The sequence below is a fragment of the Besnoitia besnoiti genome, chromosome I (assembly GCF_002563875.1).
Source record: "Besnoitia besnoiti strain Bb-Ger1 chromosome I, whole genome shotgun sequence".
In the NCBI taxonomy this organism is placed as follows: Eukaryota; Apicomplexa; class Conoidasida; order Eucoccidiorida; family Sarcocystidae; genus Besnoitia; species Besnoitia besnoiti.
In genome coordinates, this window is record NC_042356.1 from 5,959,937 (window position 1) to 5,971,486 (window position 11,550).

General features: G+C 53.0%; 2 protein-coding genes across 2 annotated transcripts; both read left to right on the forward strand.

The window, feature by feature from the left end:
* Positions 1-3,206: 3,206 nt before the first annotated feature.
* BESB_008440 (uncharacterized protein) lies at positions 3,207-5,401 on the forward strand (the record flags this gene model as incomplete). Its single annotated transcript, XM_029359598.1, has 4 exons — positions 3,207-3,225; positions 3,672-3,994; positions 4,215-4,326; positions 4,821-5,401. The coding sequence occupies 4 exons, from the start codon at positions 3,207-3,209 to the stop codon at positions 5,399-5,401; spliced, it is 1,035 nt and encodes a 344-aa protein (XP_029222511.1).
* Positions 5,402-7,389: 1,988 nt separating this feature from the next.
* Positions 7,390-8,643, forward strand: BESB_008450 (MORN repeat-containing protein; the record flags this gene model as incomplete). Its single annotated transcript, XM_029359599.1, has 1 exon — positions 7,390-8,643. The coding sequence occupies one exon, from the start codon at positions 7,390-7,392 to the stop codon at positions 8,641-8,643; it is 1,254 nt and encodes a 417-aa protein (XP_029222512.1).
* Between the last annotated feature and the right edge of the window lie 2,907 nt (positions 8,644-11,550).

An 11,550-nucleotide genomic window follows, 5' to 3' on the forward strand; every position in this document is an offset into this window, starting at 1 on the left:
CGGGCGCATATCGGCCACATTGGGCCCTCGCGGTTACCTCAGAGCAGGCTTCGCGCTCTGGCTGTCTGTTTCATCTTTGGCGCAACATAGTGTGGTCGCAAGTCCACGCCCAGGTGTGTGCTCAAAGCAGTACACTGTTGGTGTGTTCATTGTCCAACCATGGTTAACGGCCCTTCTTGCCTTGGCTTGGCCGGATGAAAGACTAGGTGGGTTGTTTGAGCTTTGTTATGCGAAGTAGGTGAATCGATGCGATATCGTGAGTCTTTTTTGCCTGATCCGGGAAGTTGGTCACGCTTGTTTTGGGACCGGTTTCGGTTTCACTCCTTGGTGGCTCCACATGCAGATGACCTTTGAATTACCTGACTCGTATCACGGTTCGGCGGCAGATGGCGGCAGTGCTGTGCCTACGGACGTTCTCTACAGCGCCGGCGAGTTGCCGGGACGGCGTTTGTATCTGAGTTCTCCGTGTGAAAACGGTAGATTGCTGTAGCCTGTCCACGCATCAGATGGGTCGCACGCTACTGCACATCACTGCCATCACGCTCTAGGTGTTTAAAGAGGGTGCCAACAGCCCCAGTGATCCCGTGCCAGATGTGTTCGTGGTAAAAAGTGTCACAGAGGTGCCCGGGGCTAAGCCAGTTGCTGACCTCAATGATGTGGAAGCGCCAGCGCACAATTTCGTCACTACGTATGCCACTCGATGCGTATGCTCGCACAACTCTATATACGTGTAAAACTTGTGTCTCGTGACTCCCGCGCACATTCTGGACAGGCAGGCAGGCATGCAAGGATGGAGGCTTCATTAAGGAAAAGTTATCTGTGTGTAAGGGAAAAACGGCGGAAGCTTCAGGAAGCAGGGGTGCGCAGGACTCCTCAAGGGGAAACAGTCAGAAAAGGGCTACGCAGACAAACCGCACACGTATTCGCTGTATGTCAGGACAACGGATGGCTAGTGGCGGGTCACAATCTCTCGCGAGCCCGTATGTTAGCGAATTCCTATAAAAATGCGGTTTGCCCCACGGCCTGCACAAGTGGCAGCCTTGTCAGTTACGGCGATGGCTGTGAAATGAAGAATCAACTCAGCACTGGAGACCGCCGTTGGCAGACCGTCTGTGACAGAAAATGAAGAGAAAGGGTAATCACATCGAGTTGGAGAGCCAAAGTGTTGAAGATGGGTGTATGCTCTCGAAGAGCCGCAAAGTCCATTTTCGCCCAAAAACCTCACGTCCGCAAAGCGGGCCCGGCATTTCCTTATGATAGGATGCGAGTAGGGTAGTAGCTACAGTGCTGTTGGGATCGTGGGAGGGGAAAGAAACGTTTATTACGCTGTGGTATTGCTCCAACAGGCGTGTTCGAAACCGTGGTCGCGTCGGGGTGCTGAAATCAGGCTGCACAAAAGCAAGCTCAATTTCCATGAGTTGCTCCCGAGGGCCCAGGCACTAAGGGTTTTAGGGTCGACGGCGAGTTTCTTGGGGTGGGGAAGTTATCAGTAGCAGAAACAGACTGTATGTTCGCCTGCATATTTGTCTTCTGGACACTTCAGTCGACTTTAGATTCATACCAGGAGCAATGTTTTGCATTATTGGATCTTTTGTGTCATATGTGCCTTTCTTTTGTAGTTTGGTGACGTTCGGAGGAACTATAACCGGAGACGCAACAGTAGCTACGTGCGAGGCCCGCTGAAGACAACAGCATTTTTTGCTGTAGAAGCAGATCTACACACACCCACATTTCTGGCATGCGGAGCCTGTTAGGATCCATGTGCATGTCTCGGTGGTCTCGTAGGTTTTCAGAGGATACCCAGATTTGCTCGAACACGCTGTTAATCCTCCGGATGAAAACAGTGACGCGAAACAGCTGTTTTGTACCTGCGTATCACCGAAGTTACGAAGATTCTAGTACTGAAGAGGTACCGGTACTTTCGTCAGCAGGACGGGTTTGCTCACTAGAAGCTGGAACTGTACGAAGACTGGCCACCCTGGACAACAACCTCCCTTTCGGCGCGCTGTGCAACACACGGGGTTTTCTCGATTTCTCATGGAGGAAAATGGGCAGAATTCACTTCCCTCGGGCACGCGGGTGTGCTCAGTTGATAGCGCAAGCACGTGCTTCCCTCTGGATGGGCCGCTCCCGCAAGAGCCGTACGCAGATGGGCCATGCCAAGCATCGTTTTCGCGGCTAGGCCACATCTCGGGAAACGTGGTAGAGGTGAGCAACAACATACCCCACTCAACAGTGAGGAACAAATAATGATTCCTCTCCTCTGTAGCGCATACGGGAGTTTGGCATGGGAAATGCGGCAAAGCGGAAATTCCTTCGCCTTCAATGGCGCATTTGAGGTGTTGTGCCCAGCGCCACGTACGCTCGAGCCCTGTGTACCGTCCGTTCGCCTCTCCCCCGTCATCATTTATCTCTCTCTCAGCCGAGTTGCCACCATGGAGAAGGACGGCAACCGGGGGCCGCCCACCAAGGAACCGGTGTGTGTATGTAGGTGTGTATGTCTGCATATATATGCGGTATACACGATATACATTACGGGACAAAATATATGCCCTCATGTACATTTCTGGTATCTCTGGGCTTCCAGATGTCTGTCGCGTGGCCATCCCAGGCTTCGCTCAGTTTGTATTTTCAGTTCTTAGTCTGCTGCGACGCTGGCGTTTTCCTTGGTTCCAGGAACTCGTGAAGGCTTCGGACAGCGAGAACGGGGTGGCTGACACACCCTTGACCTTAGAACAGGCAGGGACGATCTTCTCAGCATTCGAGGATCTCTTTAACGAACAAGGCGCCCACAAAAACCCACAGAAGCGGGTTTTACTGTTCACCTCTAACTGCTACTCAGGCGGATAAATAATATAAGGCCACCATTGTAGAGGGACGGTGAATCTCTGTATCTTTTGCTTGACAGCAGTTCCGTTGTCAGTTTCTGCACACATTTGTATGGAGGCCTCGTTCATGAAGAAAGAGGCATAACACGCCACACTTTGAGGTCTCCAACGGGTTGCTGAAACCAAGTCATGTATGTGTGATTCTGCTAGCGCATCGACGGCTTGCCCCACGTTTCCTGCCATGTGAAGCAGGCATTCATTCAACGGCAACCATGGCGCGGAAGCCTTCTGGTAGTGGCGTATGCAGTAATATTCCTTTTGGCCGTTATCGCTGCCGTGTGCAGCGCGTATTCTGCCATCAAACGTGAGTTCGGGGACATGTGGCCAGTTCCCAAAGGTACCGGTGGCCTGCGGCTTTGTTCACCATTTTTTGCAGCTACCATACACCTCGAAACACACGACAAAGAAATGGGACTAGAGTGGCTTAAGGCAAGCAGTGGCCAGCTTTGGCTGGCGAGGGGCGGATCATGGCTAGTGACCTCGGAATGCCCCCGATCGGATACTTCGCATATGGTGGCGGAGTAACCGTGCGAAGCATCTGAGATCCTTTAGTCCGTTCCGCGGCCATCAAATCACAGCGCAAACCTCCGCCGCTTTAGTGCAGCTTGCCGCTGCCGATGTCGTTCCATTTCGGCTGCGTAGAAATAGCGTTTTTGCAAACCGCGTTACACTGGTGTCTCCGGCCGGATCCATCGTTAGCCTACCAGTACAGCTGAGCTGCAGCTCACAAATCGACCTGTGCGCAGATACGTTCCATCTGTGTGTCATTTCTTCTTCTGACAGTGACTCGGGAGACTCGAGATTTGCGCGCCGCCGGTCGGGATGTGTGTCGTTCGCAAGGAGGTGCGATCCCGTCCGAGGTCACAGGCAGTGGCACATCAGAAGAAACCACTGAATGGTGGAGAAGCTCGACATTGCCACCCGGAGCGGTGCTGCCGGACTTTCATGGCCCAAATACTTCCGCTTCTGCGAGCATCGCCAGTTCAGTCAGTGTTAAAGACGAAAGCTTCGCCGTGATCGGATCACCTCAAACGGCTGTTCCTCTCGAGTCCCTCAATACGGTTCCATTTGAGGCTCTTCTCGGGATATCCTTTATCGTTCTACGTGTGAGTTAAGGAAACCAAGACGCCAGTAGCAGTCTTTTTTCTTCTTCGAGCGCCCTTAATTCTTGAAGAGTGCGCCATCAAGGGTAACTTCAGGCCACGGTTGTCTACTCATTTTGCCTTCTGATGAACCGGCTGCTCTGTAGGTTTCGTAGTTACTTCCAGTTCGGCTTGTCTTGAGATCCTGACCTCTTTGCCTCTGCACAATGCGCATATGCTGCAGCTCACAGATAACGAGATCAGGGCATATCGTGTGGGAACCGTCAGTCGAAATTTCTCCACCAGCTCTACAGCAATCGAATTTGTGACGCGCGAAACGCTGTTGATGCAGTCAGGTAGGTCTGGTGAAGATGGCAATAGCATAAAGGGAGATATATTTTGCAGGCAGTGTGGTTCACTCGGCAGCGAGATGCATCCTTTGGGGCGACCGAGCACGTTCAAAATTTTTACGGCAAGGCATATGCTTAATGGATTTCCTTTGGCACGAACCTGTTAGCTCGGACAGTCGGTCGTCACCCCAGGAAAAGTATTTCTTTGCTGCCACCAGCCAGCTCTCATACACTGCCCCAGCAATGACGGCGAACGGACTGCTGCAGGGATACGGCAGCTACGCTCCAATACAACCAGTACCTCGTCCGCCGAATGGGGACCCTTACGAATGCCTTCGGCGCTTTGTGCAGAAATCAATTTCTAGAGTTCTTTTGATTCTACGATACACCGAACAGCGTACATAACTCCATCGTGTACACAGGCACAGTAGGCTACAAAGAATTCGCTTTTCAGTCAGTACGTTGTGCGTAGTGGCGAACTTGTGCTATACGTGTCTCAGACGGACTGGCAGTGCTGCTGGCGCCTTCAAACACTATACTCGCTGGGTGGAACATCGAACCAGGTGCGACCCCTGGCGCAGCTTCAGGGTTCCATAATCAGACGAACGCTGTTCAGGCTGGAATCGCCTCCGAGTCGTCATCGACAGAGACCTCCGTATTGTCTGCGGTACACCCTCTTACGAACGCAGAGGTGACAGAATGGCTAGTGCGAACGAAGGCCGATCACGAGACAGACCTGTCGGCGTCGGTTGGACAGCCGCTACAGCCAGCACCCCCTGTGAGTGGGAACGCCGGCAGCGCTGAAATCCCGACCTCCGTTTTTCCGTTGACAGACGAAGAATACAAGGAACTGGATAGAGGGGAACCATTGCTCGAGGGATTTCCTGTGGTTTCTCTCTCTGCTGACTCACCCGGCACGACGGCTCAAGACGAGCAACTTGCGGGGTCTGCTTCAGAGACCCGACAAAAGACCAAGTTTCTCGAAAATAGTGCTGCTGACACAAACCCCCTAGCCATGGAAACAGGGGCTCTCCTGCCAGAGGCGCAAGACGGCCTTGGCGACGCCGCTACGCTACGGTAACTACACTTCCAGACAGTTCGCGCTCGCACTGATTTATGGTCTTCAGTGATTGCTACTTTGGAGTGCAAGACACCGCGTGGGATGACGTGTTCAGTCGGGCACCAACACCGGAAGGAAGAAACTACAGGCTGTGCAGAATCATCAAGTCACAAGAAGAGGCCTCACGACGTTTGAAATCTCGGAGTTGTGACTGCAGGCTTGTCGGTGTTGACGTCTTGAGAGAATGCACTACAGTATGGCCTCCCTTCATTCACACGGACACACCAGTGTAGTATGCGTGTTGGTTTCATCGTTTTTCCTGATCAAAAGTTTTTAGCGCTGCGATCTTCTTCACCACGCTTGATGGGTTCATTGAGAATGTGATCGACTGGAGAAATCCAGTACGGGCAGCGGAAGATTGCGTTCGCTGTGTTGTATGAGGCTCGTGGCTCGCAAAGACCGCAACGGATAACGTGCTGCCCGTGCGCATGCTCATGGTGGCTCTTTATCTCTATGTACGTGTTACGTTTACATGAATAAGGTGTACCTAAATACCGGGATGCGCCCAAGTGGGCAACATGAGTAGGCGACCAGGCAGCAATTGTTGCCCAGTCCCTCACCGCAACGCCGGGTTAAACTGCAGGTCACTGTGAAGATATTGCTCTCTTATGAAATATGCACTATTTCGTGCTTAGCAAAGCTAGCACCTTCATCAACAACCCTCGATGGATTCCATCAGCTCAGAGAACTGCTGGCGGTTTCTGCAGAACATTCCAGATGTGTGTACATGCGTGCACGTGACTCGACCGCTTAACCGCGGTGCGTGCGCTAACTCGAAGTTTGGCAATACAGTGATCTTCTCCGCTTCTCTTGATCGCCCCACTCTGAGTCTTATCCGCCAGCCTGACAACTACGAAATCACTCATCTTTGAGATGAGATGCAGCTTTGAGAAATAGCATCCCAGGGCTCAAAACACGCAAGGCCCGCGCAGCGGGGGATGTTTCCTCCACCAGATCGAGAGACCGTTTTTCTACAGAGTGAGTTGCAGTTGAGCAAAAACCGCGAACTGAATGCTTGAGCGATCTTCTCCACTCTGACCCTGCAGCATAGTGCTCCATGTCGACATTCAGGAGGCGTCACCCACTGCAGCACCCACATCCTTGCGCGTACGGGGGGCGATAATCCCGTCGGCTCTGCGACCTATGTGTGCCTGTCGCGGGAGCGTTCTGTGTGTGCGGTCTGGTCATTAAATATGAAGCATATCTCCAGCTATCCTCCCTGCTTGCCGGTGGCTTGGTGAGTTTCCTATCCACCAGAAACGAACGTGACCCCCCGCTACCTTGCAATGGGCCGTGCGTGGGTGGAAGTCTCCTGCATGCTATGGCGGGATGATACTCGTGTCATCCTCAAAGGGACGATATCAGCGCACTACTGGCAAAATCGCTGAAGGCCAGAAAAGGATGAAAATAAACCAAAACGTATCTCGTCACAACGTTTCCCTCCTGGTGGTAGGAGCGCTAGAAAGAAGACCCCTTCGAAGCCTCCGCTGGAATCGTAGTCTGTAGATCGCCCCTCTTAGCTTGCTTTTCCAGTGAACCGTATGACGACGATTTAATGTAGTGTCAAGTCGTTGCCATTGCTTCGTGCATGTGAATTCCGGCCTGAGTGAGTTCCACTCACGAATTAGGACATCCGCGTGCCACGCCAAATTGTATGTACGCCGTCCCACACGCTTTCTTCAGCGGAATCGCGAGGCGGGGAGGTAGGGGCGGCGGGGCCGCGATTCCTGTGCGACCGCGAAAAAACTAAACTAAACGCGGGACCCCGCACGGTCCGACTGAAACGGCAAAGTGAGCTTTTCCAGAAAACATAACCAATCGTCGGCAGATTGGGCATTCAAGTACATGTTTGGCTTCGAAGTGTGAGAAAGCCCCGTTAGCTCGCCCAGCTCACGAAACTTGCCCGCAGACGGGGGACAAACCGCTATTTGACTAGCTGCCGCAGCAAAATGACCGAAACTGTTGTACGGTGTAGAGAACTCAGCAAAAGTGGAGACTATACAACAATTTCAGCTGAAACGCTGCCTACCCATGTGCTTCCGTTTCCTGATGGGGGCAAGTACATTGGGGAGTACAAGGTTTTTGAGACTGGCCAGCGCGCCTACCACGGAAAAGGAAGCTACAAAAACGGTGGGTACAAATGCATCGGGGAATGGCGGGAGGGGCAGTTTGTGCGGGGAACGATACACTTTCCAACGGGAGACATCTACGAAGGCCAAGTGGACAACGGGGCGTTCCACGGCTGGGGCCGGTACACCTGGGCGGACGGCGAGCAGTTCTACGAAGGTGCATGGGACGGCGGCCTGATGGACGGTTGGGGAACCTTGCGCGTGAGAACGACTTCACGAGAGGGACTAATTCCTGGCGACGACCAGAAACACTCAAACTCGAGCTCTTCACCCTACCGCGATGTTGCCGGGTTCTTCTGTCGCGGCAGCTTCCATCAGGCTCCAAAGTTCCAATTGATTGCCCAAGATGAATTCTCTAAGCGGTACGTCGCACAGTGGTGTGACGCAGCCCTAAACGCGTTACGGGACCTCGATGCTGCCCTCCAGCAAGGCATGGATATTTCCTGCTACCTCGCTGCAACAGCAGTGGGAGCCACTGGTTGTACGGTGAACTCGTTGAGCGGAGCATCGTCAAAAGGCCCTGCAAGAGTGAGTGCAGAAGGAAGCTTTTCTACTGAGACAGACTCCCGCGGCAGAAGTCAGAAAAAAGTAAGCACCCGTGCTACGGCTAAAGGGCTTCCAGGAAAACAGGGGTCTTCTTCCAGCGCGGGACATGATTTAAAGCATCATTACAGCGGGAACCCGGGAGAATACGGTGCAGACAAATTCGTCTTGCCCCCTTACCCACTGGCAGCTGACCTGCATACGGAGGGAATATCTCGACTAGTGAACCATGTGCGTGGAGAACTCGGAACTCCTGCTGGACTATATGAAGTGCAAGTTCCCCTAGCTGAGGCAGATCTCTACCAGTTGGTAACAGTCGATCCTGTGCGCGTTTCGTCACAGGGAAGGAAATTTGGCGCGGGATCCGGGCAGATTGTGGAACTGACGGTACACTTGGATGGATCGAGTTCTCTGGTTGCTTCCATCGCGCTAGTGAACTGTAACGATATGATGTCTAGTACCACGGCAGCCCGTTTCCGAGTAGTAGGGTTATCGTTACCCTCGCCACAGCAGCTGCGCAGACTAAAGTGAACTCCTTGGGAGACAATCTGCTCGCAAACAATTGCTACATTCTAGAATCCACCAGTTCGATAATGCAGTAGGTGGGCTACGAAACGAGCAAATACACTACGGGGAGGTCGTACCATGATCTGATTGCGGCGTGCTCAAGCTGAGATGCACACGTTTACAAGTCGCACAGATATAGAAGCTCAGAGAGAACTACCAAGAGAGAAAATGGGGAGCTCCACTGCACACGAGTATCGAAGTGATGCAAAGACGAGGATCTTGGGGTGTTGGTGGTGGATGGAAGGCAAGGCTGGACTGCATCGGAAACCGCGACAGGCACGCCCGTGCGCTGGGGTTCTGCTTATTCTCAAGGGCAATGACAGTCGGCTCTCTCAAGTATTACGTACCAGTCTTCAACTCGTTTCCTTTCGCATCCACATCAACCAAACAAAAGAGCACCACTATGCATCACAGCCGTGTGAACTGTACACTACTCTGGACGGGGGGCAACCACGCGTTGCATCGCCCAAAGTGTCACCACACACAGCATGCAGCGTACGGAAGACTCTTGCCTGGATTTTTAACTGCTCATTATCCCTTGCGATCCCGCCGAAGGGGGAGTGAAAATATTGCGCCGAAGCACCTTCTAGTGATAGGTAGCCGCTAAACTCCTTAGCCGCTTTGACCGCGATATCCCACGTTGTTGTGTGTCACATACGCGGTACGAACGACCGCGCAGCAGTCACTGGGACATGGATCCAGTCGAACGGATGGCCTGCAGGCTGACCAGAAAGGAATTTAACGATTACAGGGTGCATCAGTGAGCACGCCCACTCTTCAGCTGGAGCGAAGACCACCAACGTAAACTAGAACAGAACCGACAGCGCGTCTTGTGGCGAATCGTAGAAGTCCGCGGCTGGTTTTCAAGCTGCGCACGGAAGTGTTCGATGTCCTCGGTGAGGGCCGCCGGCATCATGCCCTTCTGTTTTGTAGCCCGGTGACTGTAACGATTGTCTCAACACCGGGCCACCCCTGCAGAAAACAGGGAAAACACTGTACTGGGCAAGAGCTAGCAGCAAACACGAGAGTGAAATATATGCGTGATGGAGTTGGGTAATATAGTTGCCCTCTTGTGTATCACCAAAAATGGAGAGCAACGAAGTTCTCGATCATTCGTATGAAAGGATGTCCGCCGGATCGCATCCAGATTTCTGCTGTCCTGGTAATGCAAACCTGTCGAAATCCAAATGTTCCACGACGGCTCAGGCATATTGTACTTTTTGTGTCCTGCAAACACATCGTTAGGCGTAGTATGGATGTTCTGAAAGACTTGGAGCAATTCTAATTCGTCCGGCATACTCCTAGGGGTTGTAGTGTGACGGATGGATATACCGAAGTGCCGCTGCTTTCGGAGTTGCTCGCGACGTTGACACCGTTCCGGGATGGAAGATGTAGCACGTCTTGGGAAAGCGGATAAGTGAGCTGCGTGGACAGCAACGGCTTGGGGCTCGGAAAAGGTAAGTTAGGGGATCAGATATGAAACATCGCGTTTGTACAGTCTGACAGAGTGAGACTGAGAAACAGGTCTGCTGAACTACGGTGTAACTCAGCACTCCGGAAAAGGGTGCGGGAGAGTGCTCAAGTCGCCCGCACCACGTATTCAGGACCACGAGACAGTGTGTGTGTCGGTAGAGATGGGGAAGGCGGGTGCGGTAGAAACACAAGTGTAAGTACGTAGGAAGCTTGAGGATGTGGCACGCCCGTGTAAACGAGTCCGGCGTTTCCCGCTGCACCCGACAAAGGCAATACGGCTTGCTCCTCGGGGTAGAATTTGGTTTGCCAATACGGGCTGGACTTGGTTCTGGGGACCCGCGTCCCGGCCTGATTTGCATCCATCCTGTCTGAAGAAGAAAAAGTGGCGAGGGCTGCCTTAACGCATTGATCGGAGAAGAACATGCGGGGCAACCTCGTTGACCACACAAGAGCCATCGTGCCCCTCCTCGACATAATGCCTGAACAACCTTCAGTTGCAGGAGAGTGCGACTTTTCCTTTCCGAGTTGAGCTCTAGCTGCTCAGGCTTTACGATCCTCTATGGCAATGCTGATGACATGATATAAGTGCCATGTTTTCCTGATAGTCCAGAGTGCCGTCGCCTCCTCCAACGTGCAGCTTGACAGAAAGTTGGGTCCTTCTGCACGTCGCTTCAAAAATGCTGACCAAACCGTCAACTTCAGACCGGACGTCGGCAACGATTCCCAGCTAATCGACGTCATGAGCTTCCCTCTGCCAAGACAACGCCAGTGAGAGCCGAAGGCTTCGGAATCAGCGACCACTCAAAACTCCGTCACCTGACCACCGCGAGCAGCCACTTGCTGAACAGTGAAACTCCGCATCGTGCACGTGACGCCGTGGTAGGCTTTCGACTCAGAACAACCGCCAAACAGCAGGTTGCAACGCCGACAAGCTGCTGCTGCGCAGTCACGAAGACATCGTCCTGCGAGGCAAAATAAGCGAAACCGGGCGCAGGCTGCTTCAATGTATCTGGTGGTTGTTATGCCTGTTGTTGAGAAAACTGATGCCTTGCCTCCTCGCCTAGTAGTAGTGTAGTTCAAAAGCGTGCCGTCAGACCGTCTCCCGGCCGGTTCGATATATCGATGTAGAAAGTATCTCCATTTTGAGTTGATGTGGTGCTGCCGAGGGCGACGGTCCCAGTCACGGTACTGTTGTTCACCATATCTCGAAGAATGCGAGAAGTGACACGTCAAATTGGTAGTCCGCTGCAGTCCCAGCTGGTTGACGGGCGTCGAGCGGTGCGGCGCATCATGAAGGATGCCGACGAGCCTGGACGACCGATGCTCAGTAAAGCGAGTAGGCCGCCGAGCACAGGCGGCCTAGCCGAAGACGCGAGTAACAGTGCCGAATTTCTATGC